Below are 18,159 nucleotides of genomic sequence, written 5' to 3'. Positions count from 1 at the left end.
CGATTCGCCATGTACAATGTGTCAATGACTCTAGAGTTCTAGCGACTGTGACTACACAGCCACAATACAGCATGTTTCAACATTTTATATCATGGATAAAAGCCCGCTCACACATGCTTTTAAGCCCGAATGAGTCATACCACTTCTTTCACAACAACCATCAGCTCACTGCTAACAAATGAAGAGTATGCGTGAAGTGTTGACCTGCGAGGTCAGTGAGTGTGAGGTGTGTTAGCTTATGTATAATTTTTTTTTGTGTGTGCGGCGCCTGTGTTGACTTGACTCTAGCCCTGCACGCTGATTGGTTGCTCATACCTTGATGTGTCTTCGGGCTCTGTTCACATAGTTACTGTATCTATGGCTGTGTCTCCGCTCATCTCACCAACCACACCCACTCACATTCCCTTCGCTTGTGTTCGCCGCCGCACCATCATCTCGCTTACAACCCTGTAACTCTTTTACTGTCGTTTTTCTGCTATTAATCTCAAAGACGAGGCCGTCCTAAATTCTCTGGTGCAGCCTTCCTGTGTGCTTGTGTGTGCCCGTGCATGAGTGAAGCTCCTGAGCTGTGACAGCTCTGTGGTACAGCACACGTGCTGAGCGGCAGCAACAGGGAGAGAGATCCTCGGGTGTATTTTCCCTCTCCATCCCTCCATGTTTTCCCACCCTTTCGTTTCCCATGACTGTGATCTCTGCACACTGGAGCAGAAGTAAGTGTTTTTCATGGAGTGGGGCACAGAGAGTGTGCGTGATAGTGTGTGTGTGTGTGTGTGTGTACAGGAGGAGGAGGAGGAGGAGGAGGAGGAGGAGGAGGAGGAGGAGGAGGTGGTTTGGAGTGTGTGGTGTGATGTGTGAAAGGAGGGGGAACACAGGTACAGTCTCTGCTCTCCACCTCTCAAGGGCTTCTCCAACACACATGGCCCTTGCTTTCTCGCTCCTCACTCTGGTTTGTGTTTGAGTGTGTTTCTGTATGTATGTTAGCATCCATGTGTCCTTAGATGTATTTGAATATCTAGTATGAATCTGCATGCATCAGTCATCTTGCATGTGTGCGTTTCTGTGCGCACAAGCCTGTCAACTTGGCTGTGCGTCTCGTGTAGGAGCGCTCATCTCAGAGCGATCATGAAGGCTCCTTTTGACTTTAATCTCTCCTGAAATCCTCTTCATCTCTCCCAGGTCACTCTTCCTCTCTTTTCTTGCTCTCGTTCTCTTGTTTCTTTTCCTCCAGGTTCCACTGTCACAAAAACCCACGGAAACTCCACGGCAACGGCTGCGCAGAAGTGACACTTTTCCCAAAAAGTAGGCCAAAGTTTAGCAAAAGTCACTCAGGGGCTAGATTATAACACTCACATTTTGTAGCGATTGCGTGCATATAGCTGTGTGAATTTTCACTTTGAATCCAATTTGAATCACATTATGTAAAGCTCCCCTGGAGACGACTCACAAGCGCTGACACTTAAAAAAAAAAAAAAAAAAGCTAATCTTAAACAATCATGAGCAAAAATATTAATTTGCGGATGCCTCGATTTGTAAAGGGGATGTGTTTTTTTACTAATTGTAAGACCTTTATAAATGAAAGGCTGCCTGTGCGCTTCACCTTCAAAGTTTTACTTGTTTGGCGTCTGGCATGTTAGCAGACGTTTCCCTCTGATATCCAGGCTAGACGTTTTGACTGAAGCATGACTAACGCTTTCCGAATCCACTTCCGATAAAAATATACGCTTTGAACTAAAAACGATTCGCAGTCCAGCGACACATGTTGTAAATACTAGATGTCTGGATTACACGGACATGTGCGAGCAGAGGTGAGGGTGTGTTTTCCGACCAAGTTATTTGCCTTGGGTCTTGAGGGAGGACAGGCGCTGTGTGCAAACACCATGATTGGAATCCAATAGAGGTATTGATCAGCTAGGACTGAAAGGCTTGATCGATCAGCAAAGCACCAGTTTATATTTGGATGTTTTAAAGATTAGATGTGTCAAGTTTCACTTTCATGTTTGACTTGAAGACAGACAGACAAAGACTAACTGGCACTGATAGTCTATTCTCTTTGTTTTCCCAAAACTCAACTGGCACTCAGTCACTCCTTCAAGTTCTTTTGCTGCTGTATACCTGCTGTGATCAAGATGAAAGCATTGCAGCTCTAGATGTAGTACTGTTAGAGTGAGTTTGATCCTGTTGCTATGAGCGAGACAGGTAGGAGGTGAGAGATACCTGTGTTTGTAGGGCTGGTCATGGCTGTGGGTATGCTGGGCGGCTCCCCCAGCACCAGGCGGACTCTCTTGGCATGGGTTTTGCCCTGGTAGTGCGACTGGGCCACAATGGCGGAGGTGAAGAACATATTACACAAGGTACAGCACTTGTTCCTGTCCACCTCCGTCTCTGCACAGTCCTGCAGGAGGAGAGGAGGGGGAGATGGTAAACGAGAGTGGTGGAGAGGGAGAGAGGTGTTATGAGACAAAAATGGACCACGGGTGAGGAAAGGGTGAGGGAGGTGAAAAGGAAAAGAGAGTGGTGGGGGAGAAAGGCATGATGTGAAAAGAGAGGCAGAGAGAGGTGAAGGTGAGAAAAGGAGAGAAGATGAGAAATGGAAAGTTGTACACTCTGCACTGACCTCGTGGGCTTTGTCTGTTTCTCACACACACACACACGCACAAACACACACACACACACACACACACACACACACACACACACACACACACACACACACGCGCAAAAGCAAAGAGAAGGCTGATCAAATATTCATCTGTCTCTCTGGGCTGAGACTGTGGCTTGGCCCTTTCACCGCTGCTGGTTCATTACTAATGATGAGGGGGAGTTGCTCCCCGTGGGAGGGAGGGAACACAAACAAAAAGACCAACCGCCTGATTGACACAAATGTACAAACACAAATACCCATGCAAATACGCAAGAACACACACACGCACACACACACACACGAATTCAAGCAATATTCCTCCTTCTCTCTAGATTCTCTTTGTTTGTTTTTGCCCATCGTTATAGAAACACTAACTAAACTCAAGGAAAAACTAAAATATACTGTAGGCTGCATGTCAGGAATAATGACACCAATCCAGTCATTTTTTTTTAAATCATCCGAAATTACCAGTAATGATTGATGGAATCATGGCACTTGCCTAAAAAAACCTTGTCCTTAACAGGCACACATGTTTAATAACTCAGAGAATCTGAGAAATAACCCTACAGAAGCTCTTGAATGTGAAAAACTACAACACAAAACTACTAACAAAAACTGCGTTGAACGAAACGGAGCAAGGGAATATCAAAGATCTGCTTGAAGAGTGAGACCCTCTTTACACCTGGCATTAAAATGTGTTTTGGGTGATCGGATAGTGCTTAACCACATGAAAGTTCAGGTGTAAATGCACCCAAAATGCATTGAGGACTGATTGTGATCCAAGCGGCCAAACCACCTCCGGAGGTGTTCAGGGACACATTGTGACCACATTGAACACCAGCGTAAATGCAGTTGCGTTTTCAATCCACATACAATAATTATGTGGACGAAAGTGCGTAATGCTAGTGTTGTCCCGATCGCCATTTTTTGGGCTCTGGAGCTTCGGTAGTAATCAACAGCGAATATTCAAAGCTTCCGCCGGGCTCAACCTGCAGTGCACTCATCCAGTCACTGCACCGCCGTGACCATAGAGATCATCGCTTTGTCTGTGCTCAGCGTCTCCTCTTCGTCTCCTCCTCTCTGTGTGCGAGTGTAGACATACTGGCCCTCTTCCCCAGTGCCGTTTTGAGGCTAATGTGTTCGCACATTACGCACCACCTCTCTGGCAGAGCCCAGCAGCAGTCCTGTGCGTAATGCAGCCTTCCTCTCAGCCCTTTCAGACAGAGCGATCGGATCTCAATCGGATCTCAATCGGATCTCAATCGGATCTCAATCGGATCTCAATCGTTTCATTTCATTTCATGGTTTATTTGATAGGGACATATGCAATGTACATAGACAACTTAAAAACGTCTATCTGATGCAATTATCATAGTGCTTATAGCGGATGCTAATTTGCAACACCTGTCCCCAGAAGGGCTTTTTGTGAAAATAAGAGATTGAAACAGAACTGAGAACAGGAAAAATAAATAAATACAATAAAGCGCACATTTCAAAATTAGACACGAGTACAGGTTTGTCGCTGAATTAAACAGGATTTGGTTGCTCTCTTAAAAGTGGTAAAGTTTGCAGCAAATTTCAAGTGATCAGGTTACGAGTTCCCAAGACTTCGCTCCTTTCACAGAAAAAGCTGTCTGAGCAAAAGCTGTTTTGCAGAATGGAACTTCACAATTGCCACTTGAAGCTGCTCTGGTGGATCTGCTACAGCTCTGTAGTCTCATGATGTATTTACAGAAAGGTAGAGGAGCAAGTCCATTCAAACATTTAAACACAAGCTTTACATAATGGAAATCAATAAAGTTCGTAAAACTTAACATCTTGTATTTACTCAAAATGCGTCAATGATGGTTCCTTATTTTACTTTTTGTCCAAGATTTTCAGAGCCCTGTTGTAAAGACACACTATGGATTTTACTAGAGACTGGTTGGTCTGGGACCAGGCAGCCAAACCATAGGACAGATGTGAGGAAATCATTGAATATCAATGTGGACACTGGGGAGACATATTAACACCAAGTGTAAATGTCAGCATGTTAAATCATATACTGTACAGATACAATCTGGATACGATATGCCTTGTAATGCAAGATGTAAAGGGGGTCATATAGACACTATAAGTGTGTGTTGGTGTTTTTCATGGTTTGGGCCAATCTCCTTGTAGTTCCAGTTAAAGGAAATCAAAATGCTATACAATAAAAACAGCATACAATAATACATAGTTGTGTGTTTTTCAACTTTGTAGCAACAGTTTGAGGAAGGCTCTTTCCTGGTTCCATGCATAAAGCAAGCTTTTTAGAAAGACATGCTTTTCTCAGTTTGTATAGAAAGAACTTGCACAAAGACCTGACCTCAACCCCATCCAACAACACCTTTGGGATGCATCAGGTCAGACTGTGAGCCAGACCTTACTGTATCATCCAACATCAGCCCCTGACCTCACTAATGCTCTCGCGGCTGAACTGAAGTAAATCCATGCAGCCAGGCTCCAAAATCTTGTGGGCAGCCTTGCCAGAGGAGCAGCATATTAATATCCATGGTGTTGGAATGAGATCTTGTTGTAAACAATCACATATGGGTGTGATGTTCGGCAGCCCACACACTTAAATATGTGAATTAAAACAGGGACGGCTTAAAGTAAAAAAATAAATAAAAAAGTCCTGTATGTCTTCAAAGTGAAGCAATATTTCACGCTTTCAGTGCAATCTTTTAAGTTCTACACTTTCTTATTTCATCTCGCTGCTCATATTGAACCTCCACCCTCTCACTGTCTGTTCATCCAGGCTTTATTTCTCTTTAAGTCTGTCTGCCTCTTCTGAACTCTCTCTCTCTATGTGTTTGTTTCTTTCTTTCTTTTCACACCAGCGCTCTCTCTAGTCCAGGTGTCAAGTCGAGTCGACGGAGAGAAACCTCAGTCTCGGCGAGATAGAGGACAATAATAGAAAAGTGTCTGGGACACCATATCTAAGTGTGTGGGTGTGGGCTGTGTGTGAATGTGTGTGTGTGTGTGTGTGTGTCTCGTGTCAGCCCTGGTTAGCATCACGGACAGTGGATGTGAGAGTTAAGGACACCTTTACCTCCGAGGCATAGCTTTGTCCCTCAGCTGTCCCATCTCTCTCTTTCTCTTTTCTTCTCTCTATTTTTTTTCTCTCTCGCTCTCTTCTTCTCTAGCTTTTTGTCTTTTTGCCTCGCCTTCACTCAGCCTTTTTCTCTCTCTCTCTCTCCCTCCCTGCATCCTCCCTCCCCCTCTGGGCACCAGTCTCAGTGACTCTCTCTGTGTTGTGGGATGAAATATTTATCTGTATTGGCAGGCCCTCGCCACCCCCTCTCCTCCTCCTCCTCCACCGCCTCGCCTCTTCTCCTCCCCCGTGTCTGTCCCCGCTGTGATCATGTTAAAGACTTGCTCTGAACTGTCCCGTACCCCACCTCCTCCATTTCCACCAGCAACTCAATTCACTTCTCCTTCTCAGTTGGTACAAATTCATTTCGTTGTGCTTTATTAGCGCGTGAAGCATTGTCTCATGTTGCCAAAGGAAGAGAAAGTATGGGCACATTTGTTTGGGTGTGAGTGTGTTTGTATATGAAGTACTAAAAACAGCTTATCTATATTTATTTCATGATTGTCTCATGGCATGGGAGAAATGGTTAACGCCAGGGCTGGGACGATACACGACACTTGGGTGCCAATTCCATATGTATTGCGATTTGATATTACAATTTATTGTGATTATTGATAACTTTTTTAACACTAGACTATGACAAAATGTTGAATCATACACTTCTAGGGACTTTTACTTTGGAAAATATCTAAATTAATACATTCAAATGTTTGATTTTCAGCATGTACATTGTCAGAAATGTCCTGCAGTCAAATATATCAGTCATTGTCTTTCTTGTCATTTATACTTCTGGTGATTATAATCCATCAATCTTACTTCCATATATGCATTTTGTCCAGTATATACAGTTCCTTTTGTTAACACCTTATTTTAAAAACCGAACGTAGTCACAAATGTATACTTCCACTATCTTTGCCAAGTCCGTCGATAGCTCTCCCGTCAGCTCCGTTCTCTTTATACATCCATGGTCGGCTCCGTTTAAATGCATTTAACATAAATGTCAGTACATGGGTGCTCTACAGTTGTAGCGTCGGCCGATTTGACCACAGAGATGCGAGTGACGGCCGGCTTGACCGCACGCTACCGCAATAGGATAACGTTTCCTGTCCATGACAGAGTTAGCATGCAGCTTTAGCCGTGATGTTTAGCTCTGCTTTTCCTGGCAAAGTGTTTCCATACTTCACTGTATGTGTAGTGTTTACCACTTTGGATTTAATATGTGAGGGTTCAAGTCGTATCCACGCGGACCCTCCGCTGCTTTGTACTTCCTCGTTGCGGCCAGCTGTGGTTTGTTTTGGTTGATGGATACGGAACTGATATGACGGCACGTTACTCAGACTGCAACAATAAAAGCGGTAACTTCCTTTTCCCTCCGCATAGACTCAAATGAAGTTTGATTCCGGCATTAAAAAAATCTATTTCAAAATCGTAAAAAAAAAAGAATTGCGACACAAAGGTGAATCGATTTTTTTCCCACCCCTAGTTAGCGCCCATGAGGACAGGTCTCCTCTCCTGTCCTCTGAAAGAAAGTCCCCCTCCCCCTCACTCCATCCATCTCTCTCACCTACATCTCCCCTGCTTCCTCATTACCATCTCTCCTTGTCCTGTTCCACCTCCTCTCTAATATGTACTTTCTGCTCTTCCTCTTGTCTCCTCCACTATTCATCCTATTGTTCTTTCCCTCCACTCCCCCCCATCGCCTACTTCGTCTACTTCTTCCCTCCCATGGGCAGCGCTGCTGAGATCTTGTTCTACCCAAATCTTCTTGTACCAGGATGAGGAAAATCAACCGTAGTGAGCCAATGTCCCACAACTGAATGCTTTTTTTTGTGGATTTTGACTTAGGACAATGAGGCTGAGATGATTCTCTGTGGCAGCCTGCAGTGGTCTCACCTGTCAAAACACACTGTAAAGTAAAAAGGATCAGTCGACAGAGATGGAACTGAAACACAAAGAAGCATCTCCTTGAAAGAAGGCGGCAACACAAGTCCCGTCGCTCAATGGCAGATGTTACACGAGGGATTTAGTGACAGTGCGGGGAAAGTTTTAAACAAGTATGTGTGGGTGACTGACATATGAATAATTGTCAGCTCATTACAGCTGCCACTCTACTGAACCACTTAAAACAATAAACAGCATCTCTGACTCACTGTTTTCCTCCATCGTCTGTCTCCGCTGGAAGTCATCAACCTTTCCGTTTCTTCATTTTTGATTTCTAGATTCCTGCGTTCACTCATTTCAATATTCATCTCTGTATTTTGCCCCTCGCTGTCTCTACCTGTCGCACCTCGCACATCTGTTGTGACTGATTTGCATGCGACCTAATTGTCGAGAGTGTGCTTCTGTTTGTGCGCGCACACGCTGCATGTATGCCTGTTTATCACAGACAGTGAGCCTGTATCGCAGAATATTTTGTGTTTGGGTGGCTTCATCCTGCTCATGCACCTAACAATAGACTCCTAATTAGCTGTGTTAATCTTCCTCTCCTTCTGTTTTGCTTTCTCTCCGCTCCTCCTTAGTTCTCCCCCTGCTCAGTGTCGAGGCGCTGTGGGAAACATTGCTAAATATACACATGGAGCAGCACAGGGAAACAGACGCTCTCCTTTGGAGTTTGAAGAAGCGTTGAAAGTGTAAATTGAAAGGACCGACAGTGCAAATATAGCATTAGAGGAGAATAAAAGGCGAGAAAAAAAAAGAAGCGTTTTGTTATCTCTTGCCCTTTGCGCAGGTTGAAAACTGCCAGAGAGAGAGAAGGTTGGAGAATAGGGGAGAAAAAGGGATAAAGTCCCCTCCCCTTTCATCTGGGAGCACCTTTACGACCTACTTTCTCTATCTTTGTTCTATGACAAACACTTTCACCTACACACAAACAACACAACCCTCAAGGCATGGCATTTTTACACTGGGTAGACGCTGGCATTTCATTCACTCTGCGGAAAAATCCTTTTCTGCTGTTCCCATTGGACTGCACCATGTCCATCAGTACGGGAACAGAGGGGCAAAAACACTAAGATGAAGTGCAGAGAAAAAGATTTGCCAAACTTCCCCTGGGAGAAAAATAAGATGAAAGAGATGAAAGAAGTTTATTCCAAATAGTTTGGCGAGAATTTCATCTCTGGAGAAGCGTTCATCTTATATCAGTTTTTCCAGCATTGTCAGATAATCAATGTCACATCTCCGCGTGAAAGGTTATGAACAAATTGCTAGCTGTGGCGCTCACAGTACGGCAGATGACGCGAGTGTGTACTTGTGCGTGCACACGATCTGTTGGTGTGTATTCAGTGTCCCATATGAGGTGAAAGCCAGGAGGGGCTGAGTCACGTCTTATTCACTTAGGGAGACAGATGGAGGCGCAGGTGTGTATATTTCTACAGTACAGTACGTGTGAGTGTGTTTGTAAAACCCATGTGCCCTTGACATGCCTGTGTGTCTGCAGTGTGGTGCACGTGCATCACCTTTTTTACATCTAGCTTGTGTTAAGAAACTGGTTGAGTAAAAAACATAATACGTGCCCATTTCAAGACTTTTAGAGTATGAAATGATTCTGAACAGCTTCGAAAAACCCACTTTCCCCCACAACTCTCCGTTGTCGGGAGTTAGGGAGGGCTGTGTCCGCCAATTTCTGTAACTTTCCGACGCCGACAATCCAACTTTCACACCCACTTCACACAGCCATTGTCCAGGCGTGCGGCGGTGAGATAGTAAACAGGTTTGAACTTCTCTCTCAAGCTCTCCTTTTTTTATTCTTTACACAGCTATTTTTCATGTGTACAAAAGTGACAACTCTATAAATGCCTTCCAGGAGAGACTGTCTAAATATTTAGCGTTATTCGAACATTTAAGCAATTATCTCTCTCCTCTCTTTGACGACCGGCTTGTCACACCATGTGAGTCATACGAGCTAGTTCTTTTTGAGCATAACCTGGCCCTTAATGTTTTACTATTCAGGACTGATCTCATTGCTGTGGATAAAAAAGGGTAATGGCGTTCTCTTCCGAGAGCGGTTCTGGCTGATTATGTAAAGCGAGTTTAGATAAATATGGATAAAGGAAATGGTGAGAGAATGGAGCCCTGAGGCGCACGCTACATGTGACTGTGCAACACGTTGTCATAACCAGCTCATCACATACCGCCGTCCCTTGGCGTCGCTTTATTTTCAGCATCAAAAGCACTGTATTACCCTTGGCGTTACTTTAGGATAAGGCGTCAAAACCACTACATCTAGGTTCAGGAAAGAACTACACAGTTGGGCTTAAAACTACTACGTTTGTTTGGTGAAAATGACACTGAATGTTGCGAACACGGGACATGAACGAACAGCTGATTGTAACGTGACGCACGGAACACAAACAGCGGTCTCCTGGATGAAAGCCTTGCTTGCTGGACCTATTCACCCCCCTCCCACCCGCCCAGTGTGTGTCTTTTTCGCTCTTAAAACTACGTCACCACACTCCCGGCGCACTTTCTTGAATCGTTTACTGTTGCCGCTGGTTTACATTGTAATTAATGGAACGCCCGGAGCATTTCATACCAAAGGACGGCCGTGACATCGCCTCACTATTCAACGCCCTGGGAATGTGGACGAGCTCGACTCTGAGGAAAAAAAAACCCATCCATGGACACAAGGAATTTCCGATTAGTAAAACAGAGCAAAGAACATCAATCGATCAACACTCTGCCGCTTGCTTGTTTTTGGTCTGCAATGACGTGACCAAAACAGATGGCTCCTGATATTTCAAACAGATAAACCGAATGTGTCTTTATGCTTTAGCCTTGCTGGATTTAACTGAGAGTTGGAATCTGAAATAACTTTAATCTGTTTCCCTTTGAAGATGTTTTCTTGCAGCCGCAAACAGTAATTTTCAGGGTTTTAAACTTTGCATTGCTCATTCATCAAGTTGCAACCATTTTTAATTTCTTAGTTTTTATTATGAATGTCCTCTTTTCCTGTCAGTGGAGGACAGAGGGGTCATTGCCGTACAGAGATAATTGGCCCTGCTCTCCGGCTCAGGGTCTTGGCTGTGGCACTATGCTGTTTTTGGAGACGCTCCACCTCTTCCCCTCCTTTCTCCTCCTCCTCTCTCTCTCTCTCTCTCTCTGGCACAGCTAGATTTGTCAGTTAGTTTGATAAGCTTTATTTTTCCACCAGCTGTGTCCTCAAAGTGTGTACTGTATGTATTCTGTGTGTGTATGTGTATTATGCCATGTGGGACTTGTAGGCTTGCCGGATAAATGGGGCACACAACGTACTATAGTAAAGCTCCCCCTTCACAATAGTCTATTACGTTCACAATCCTTTTTCATAAACACACACAAAGACCCTCTAAATAGCCGTTGCACTTCACGTTCGAAGCCCAACAATTCACCTCGGACGCAAATGCAGCCTCAGCATTCGCCACAAATGCAGAACAGGGCCCTAGAAATATACAGACACAATGGCCCACCTACAACACCCGCAGACAGACAGACAGACACACAAACATCGGTAAAGCACTGGTCTCCCTAGCCATAGCCTGCAATAGTCTGATATAGAGCTGCTTGGTGGCGTCTGCCTCCACTAAATCTTGCCAGAAACACCACAGCTAAGGCATAGCCTCTCTTGAGAGAATTATAGCCCACAACTGCCCAGCAGATCAAACAAATATTCCCATTTGGCTGCAGTGGACAAGCCTGAATGTGGCCAGGCCCAGGAAAGGATTAGACTGAGGAAAGTCAACTAAGGTCATCTACATACATGAAAACATGCTCCACACAGTTCAGCATGCAAATAGTTGTCTTCAGTTACTTCAGTTTGCGATTACACTATCTAAACAGGTACATCTGTGAGTCATTTAGTTCATTAATGAATCTTAAAAGCTTGAAAGTCTGAATTAAGTTAGAAAATATAAATTTGAGGTGAGAAAATCTCAAACAATATGTTATGCAACACAGACACAGAAACACACACTCAGTGGGAGCATACTGGGTTATCTGGCCGCAGTCTCTTGGAAGGTGGTCCTCCGTCTTCAGGGTGAAGCATGTAGAACAGGCGCACCTTGTTGGCATGTTTCTTGCTCTGAGAGAAAGACAGAAAGAGAGAGAGAGAGAGAAAGAGTGTCAGCAGTGAACTGAGTTTTATTTTATCAAGAGAGCCAAGTAGGAAAAACAAAAATCAATAACTGTCACTCCACCTTGACTACTCCCTCCAAGCTTTTATCTCTGTTTCAGCTGATGATGCTAGCAGACATTTTGCCCCCGGCTTGTTGACTAATGGCCTGTGCCAACCTCAGCTTTCTGGGAACCCCTTAGTAAGATGTTGGGAAAGCGGAAGTGGTTCGGAGTTACATGTGCCAAAGGAAGTGAGGCAATAATTTGTAAGGCTCAAATTTAGGCATGTAAGAAAATATTGAGTATCGCAATATTATGTTTTGTGATACTGTATAGATTCTTAAAAACACTGTATTGATTTTTAATTAATAGTTTATATGCAAAGATGAACTCAGTCAATATTTTATTTTATTTGCAAAGAGATTTGCCTCCTCAGTGTATGAGCCTTCTCAAAGCAGTGCTGTGATGTTGGATGTTACAGGGACTGTGATACATGCAAATGCAGATCTTAATGTTCTGATTGAATAAAAAAGTTAACTTTTTTTACTCAGATTTTATGCATATGGCGGTGTATTCTTTATACTATGACAGTTTTCCAAAAATTTGATTTAAAAAATCGCAATATATATCGCCTTGCTTACAGTATTGCAAATATCGCAATATATTGAATTGTAACTAGGGCTGTCAATCGATTAAAATATTTAATCATGATTAATTGCACAATTGTCCATGATTAGTTGCGATTATTTGCAAATTAATCACACATTTTTTAATCTGTTCAAGATGTACTTTAAATGGAGATTTGTCAGGTATTTAATACTCTTATCAACATGGTAGTGGGCATGTCTGTAAAGGGGAGACTCGTGGGTACCCATAGGACCCATTTTCATTCACATACAGTATCTTGAGGTCAGAGGTCAAGAAACCCCTTTGAAAATGGCCATGACAGTATTTCCTTGCCAAAATTTTGCGCATGATTGGAGCGTTATTTAACCTCCTTCGCAACAAGCTAGTATGACATGGCTTGTACCAACGGATTCCTTAGGTTTTCTAGTTTCATAGATGCCAGTCGCTTCACTGTAGATTTAAAACTGAGCCCGCTACAACCTTGATTGCGTTAATGCGTTAAAGAAACTTGTGGCGTTAAAATAAATTTGCATTAATGTGTTAACTTTGACAGCCCTAATCATAACCCCTGTATCATGATACAAATCGTGTTGCCAGATTCTTGCCAATACTCAGCTCTACACAAATTACAGTAAAATTGAAACCATGATATTCAAGTGCCTCTAAAAAACTATTTTTGTGGAATCAATGATAGAATATAATAGAATTATAGATATTAATATATAGACTGAAATGAGTCTGCATCATATTCAAAGCTATGGGTGAGAAGATGGTTCAAGTGCATATCTGAACTGTTGATGTGTGTTCGTGCTGCTGAGTCATTTGTTATTGTTGTATTTTCAACCAACCCGTCTGTGGGTGTTCTTGTCTGCCTCTGTAACTCTGTAATCTGTAATGGGCAGAACTATACAGTAAAGTAGTGTTTCTATGAAAGGACAGTGAGCCGTCCTTGAAGCTGCTAACTTTCACTTTAATGCAGAACATTGAAAATCACTGGCCATACTGCCGGGTAAAGATTAGTGTATGTGTACGTGTTTTAGACAGCTCTTTGTGTTTGTGTACAAGGTTGACACAGCTATCTTGCGCTATACATTATCCTTTTATTGGCAAGCTCTGTGACCTTCACTCTCCCATATAACAACTATTATTATCTATGAATTCCACTGCTGGGGCAATTTTCCAGAAGCAAGTGTTTACGCCGTATCTTTACTGCCACACATGCAATCAAATACATATTATTGTACGGCAGAATGCAGGGATACAAGTCAAGATTGGGGTTAATCAAGGGTGAAAAATGTTAAACTTTGGATCAAATGTGTCGAATGTCTTAAGATGGCTTTACCCAGAACTAGAAGTCCCTGTGAGGGAATCACTTTACTGTTTCCACCAATCATGTGGATCATGTGATTGGCGGAGTTAAGCTTTGTAGAAGAAAATGTACTTGTAAGTTAAAGTGTATATCATGGCCGAACAGGACACAAAGAAAGCAAATGGGAGACTCTGACAAGACACTGTACTTGCTGCTCCAGCGCTTAGATTGGATCGTCTGCCCTCGGGACATGAAACCCCCGCCCCCCGTCTCTCTCGCTACCTCACATGCCTCCTCACTTGTCAGACTACTTTAATGCATTTTGTCAGTGCTTGTGCGAGTGTGTGTTTGTGTGGCTGAGTGTATCCTTGTGTTTATAGGTGTATAAATAAATGGTCATGGAGTTGATGGCTCTGGGATATGGGCTAAAAGCGGGACCTTGTGTCACCATGGTTACCCTGCAGTGACCCTCGATGCACACCCTCCTCTAATGGACTGTGCATGTCTCTCTGTCTCATCTTCCTTGGTTTTTAGTGTCAAATCAAGTCGGAGGAGTCAGACATGCAGGGCAGAGGACAAATAATAATAAAAAAATGTCATCATGAAATGTTGCGTCATCATTGCGTGTTTGTGTAGAATGCACATGCAGAATGTATCTCACTCACACACAGATTCACATCCTTAACACCAAGAACTGCACTATTTCGTTACAGTGGTGTGCATTGACTGTCTATGGGGGTCAGGGGTTCAAATGACGAGTTTGATGCAGCGTTTTTATCTGATCCCTGAACAGTTTGACCATTGAATAATCTAAAGGTGAGAGGATTGATGTGTAAAGGTGAGGCAGCAACATGAGCAAGACTCAAACTTTTGTCTTACTCGTAGTCCATCTATGTGTCAGTCAGTTTATGGATAGTCGTTGCTAGCTAGCTGGAATTACTAACTGTTATTCGTTGTAACTAAAGCGCTGAAGTGCACAAGCCATTCTTCTGTTGTTTTTTTGGCAGTTATTGAAGAGCTTCAGGTGCATTACTGTCATAGTCTGAAGTAGAGAAGAACTCCTGAACCCTGGACTCCTCAATAATTCATCCCCCATGATAGTACTCCTGTTGTTGTTGTTGTTGCCTCTGCGTCTTACGTAAAACAGTTACCCTGTGTTTGAAATGTGCCTTTCCTTGCCTTCTATCCTTGAATCCTTGAAACTAACACGCAAAAACTCCCTGCCTTCAGATGATTTCTTGCTTTGTCTTCTTGATCTACTGACCTCTACAGAGACTTTTTTTGTAAAGGGCGACACTGAGGAAATGCACTGACTCAGCTCGCCCATTTCCCCGCACAACTCAAGGCTGTGTGTTCCTGTCAGACTCGTGTCGAGAGGCAGACAAAGATAACTTTCAATTGAATGTGGTCGGTACACTCGCGTGCAGACAAATGCACAATGTCGTCGTCCTTGCTTAACTCTCTCCCGATAAGGGTCTAGCCCTCATTAGTATGCTTGTTAATCCCAATTGTGTCTTGTAATCAAGGAAAACCTTAATGCAGTGCATGCACGCAAGCGCACGCGCGTATGTGCTCACACACATGCACACACAAATACATCCTGGTTAAATAATGCAGAAGGCTGATTATTGAATGGCCATTCATTAAATTACTCTTAGAGAGTCTGCTGAGAGGTAGACTACATTAAAACAAAAAAGTGTGTGTGTTTGTTTGTTTGTGTGCAACTGACTAGCATTACCATGCTGCATTAAGTCTATGTATAATGGATGAGCACTGCTTAGAACAAATTGGTACAAATAAGGCTGATGCCTTATGAAGTGTGTACAGTGCAGGAATCTGCTCGTCAACGCAGTGATCGCAGCAACATTTTTGTTTTTGTTTTGTGCGAACATTCCTGTGTGAGCGGAGACGGACTCACCTCGTAGTGAGCGGTGCGCTGGGACTCGGAGATGAGCTGGGCATTGCAGATGTTACAATAGCTCTCTGTGAACAAGCCTCCATCCACGACGCCCGCAGACTTCATCTTCATCTGGGACTACACAAACACACACGCCCAAACATACGCAGATATGAATATGATTAAAATGCAGGACGGGATAAAATGTCAGTGAACCTTACAGTGCGTGTTAGAGGTGTGCATGAGCATGCGTATATCTCGTCTCAATTTAGAAATAGTTTTCCTTCAGAATGACAGATTCATCGTGACAGTCCAGCTCAAATATACGTTGATCCTCTCTGTCAGAACATCCTCTCATGGGTGATTTTGGCTACAGCCTTAGAAACAGTGGCCCGAGGCTCTGGCTTGAGTTTCTGCATTCAACTTCTCAATAAACTTTTAAATATATATAGATATATATATATTTTTAAATATTTTGACTCATTAAGAAACACTCAACATGGAGTTAGAAACAAGATGACCTTAGTTATGGTTATTGATAATGTAAAGACCAGTGAAACCTAAATTGTTTCAAAAACAAAATGTAAATACATTCCATTATAAAGTAATATTTAATTATCAAAAGTATAGGCTATGTACTGTACTCATTGTAAAGAATGGGCCCTTTTATGTTGCTTTATTGATACATAAATGTGTTATAAGCACGTTTATGTTGTAGTTGGTCAAGGTGGTCCTAATCTTAACTACATAATGCCTTGTTGAGAGTTTAAGTTATAAAAACGCATCACATTTATCAGTGTATATATTTGGTATATAAAAGAATAATCTGTGATATAACTACTAACTACAATAAAAAACAAATTGGAGTAACACAACTTCAATATTACCCTGTGAATTGAACAGTGGTGAATCAGGATGTTAGACACGTTCCACCTCTGCCTTCAGTAATACAAATTAAACAAAGGAACATTGTTTCAAGAGTTTTAGAAACTTGGGTTTTAGCTTTCCGGCCGGGTTATAAGACCAAATATTGCCAGCCATCTTTATCAGTTGCTTCTTTGCGCTCTAAGTTGGAAATGGTGAGTATCAGTTGAAGTATTAGGAGTTGTCTTTGTCAGTATTTATTCACTCTCATCGTATGTATTGATGGTATTGTAATCATTGTGTTGGCATTTAAAGGAAGGTTTGGTAGATTTTACAAACATTTTTTGTTATATTAGTTGAAATTCTCTTTACATCCTGACAGCAATCAATAAATCAAATACTCTAATAAAAAAAAGAAAATAATCTGGTATCTTTGGTTGACATGGGACTGTAATAAGCGTCCAATAATTTCATTTGGCCCGAATGTAATGATTGGACGGGCTACCTGTCTGCCTGCCCGTGCACTCATTGCCCTTCACTGGAGTCTTCCACAAGCTGTGACAGTTGTGAGTGCTAACAATAGCCATGTTCGTTGTTTACGTTCATTATGTTAATTTTGGGGGAGTGGCATTGGAGTGAGGCCTGAAGCGACAGGCTGTCAGTGCTGCCGACTTGGCAACTTTCTTGCTAGACTTAGGGACTTTTGGAGCTAGTGCTGCTCGCTACTTTCAATGGAAGAAGAGTTGGCAACACTGGGTTAGTTTTTTTTGGTTGGATCATTTTTAAAAATCTAGTCTACTCAAGATAGTTTCTCAAGATCACAGACTCTGCCTTTAAGTGAATAGAACAAAGAGGACTCAAAAAGAAGTCATATCTTGGCTTTTCTGCGATAAACACTTTCATCTCTTCAACTCCACGCTGAGTCAGCATACAGTCCTCCCAAAGCTCTGCTCTGCGGCTCCACTCCCAACTTTCCAACAGTTTTTGTGCACTGGGCTCTCGTGAGTAACAATCACAAAGCATGTCTTGCCAACCCAAATTAGAATTTTGACGTTCAATTTTGCAAGCTAAGAAATACTTATCCACCATTGTCACCCTTTTGCATACATTTCTGAACAGTGGCAGGAAATAATCATGCCGTAGAGCGGTACAGTATAGCCAATAGCAACTTCGGTGAGGACTCCAGTCTCTGAAGTAAATTGTTAAAAGGTCTCCAGCAAGATTCCCCCGGTGAGAAACGGTGTCTTAAAACCTTGTCGGCGCTAATATTGCCCAACCAGTAAAACCATAGAGACCTGAGTATCCCACTGGGAGCCGTGGCTCTGGGTTCTTAACAACCTGGCAGCAGTGTTTTCTTTCACTTTTATACTGAGTACCGTAATAGAAAATGGTTTAATGATGCTCTGTGGTCTTGTGTTCAATTTTCTATTCTCTTCATTATGTGTGCCCTGTAGGCAGTGCTCTGACAGGGTTAGGGTGAGTAACGGGTCTGGAGGGAACGGTCCAGGAACATCAACCATTAAACTGGATGAGCCCCTCGCCCCGAGGAAGCGACAGGACAGGGGTGCTTGCGGGGGCGAAGTGTTTTATAGAGCACGATACATGAATGCTGCAGAGGT

General features: G+C 43.0%; 1 protein-coding gene across 2 annotated transcripts in view; it reads right to left on the bottom strand.

Moving 5' to 3' along the window:
- The window catches only part of LOC141773786 (zinc finger matrin-type protein 4), a 60,868-nt gene that overhangs the window by 26,921 nt on the left and 15,788 nt on the right, over positions 1–18,159 (bottom strand). The window contains exons 2-4 of one of the 2 annotated variants that reach the window (XM_074645837.1): positions 15,698–15,814; positions 11,719–11,811; positions 2,215–2,392 (exon numbers count right to left, since the gene is read on the bottom strand). In XM_074645837.1, the coding sequence (XP_074501938.1) occupies positions 2,215–2,392; positions 11,719–11,811; positions 15,698–15,814 (388 nt within the window). The remainder of the gene's footprint in view (positions 1–2,214; positions 2,393–11,718; positions 11,812–15,697; positions 15,815–18,159) is intronic. The other variant, XM_074645838.1, reaches the window with a different exon arrangement.

This window comes from Sebastes fasciatus, chromosome 9 (assembly GCF_043250625.1).
Source record: "Sebastes fasciatus isolate fSebFas1 chromosome 9, fSebFas1.pri, whole genome shotgun sequence".
NCBI lineage: Eukaryota > Metazoa > Chordata > Actinopteri > Perciformes > Sebastidae > Sebastes > Sebastes fasciatus.
The sequence above is the reverse complement of the archived record's forward strand: the minus strand, read 5'-3'. Positions and strand labels throughout refer to the sequence as shown.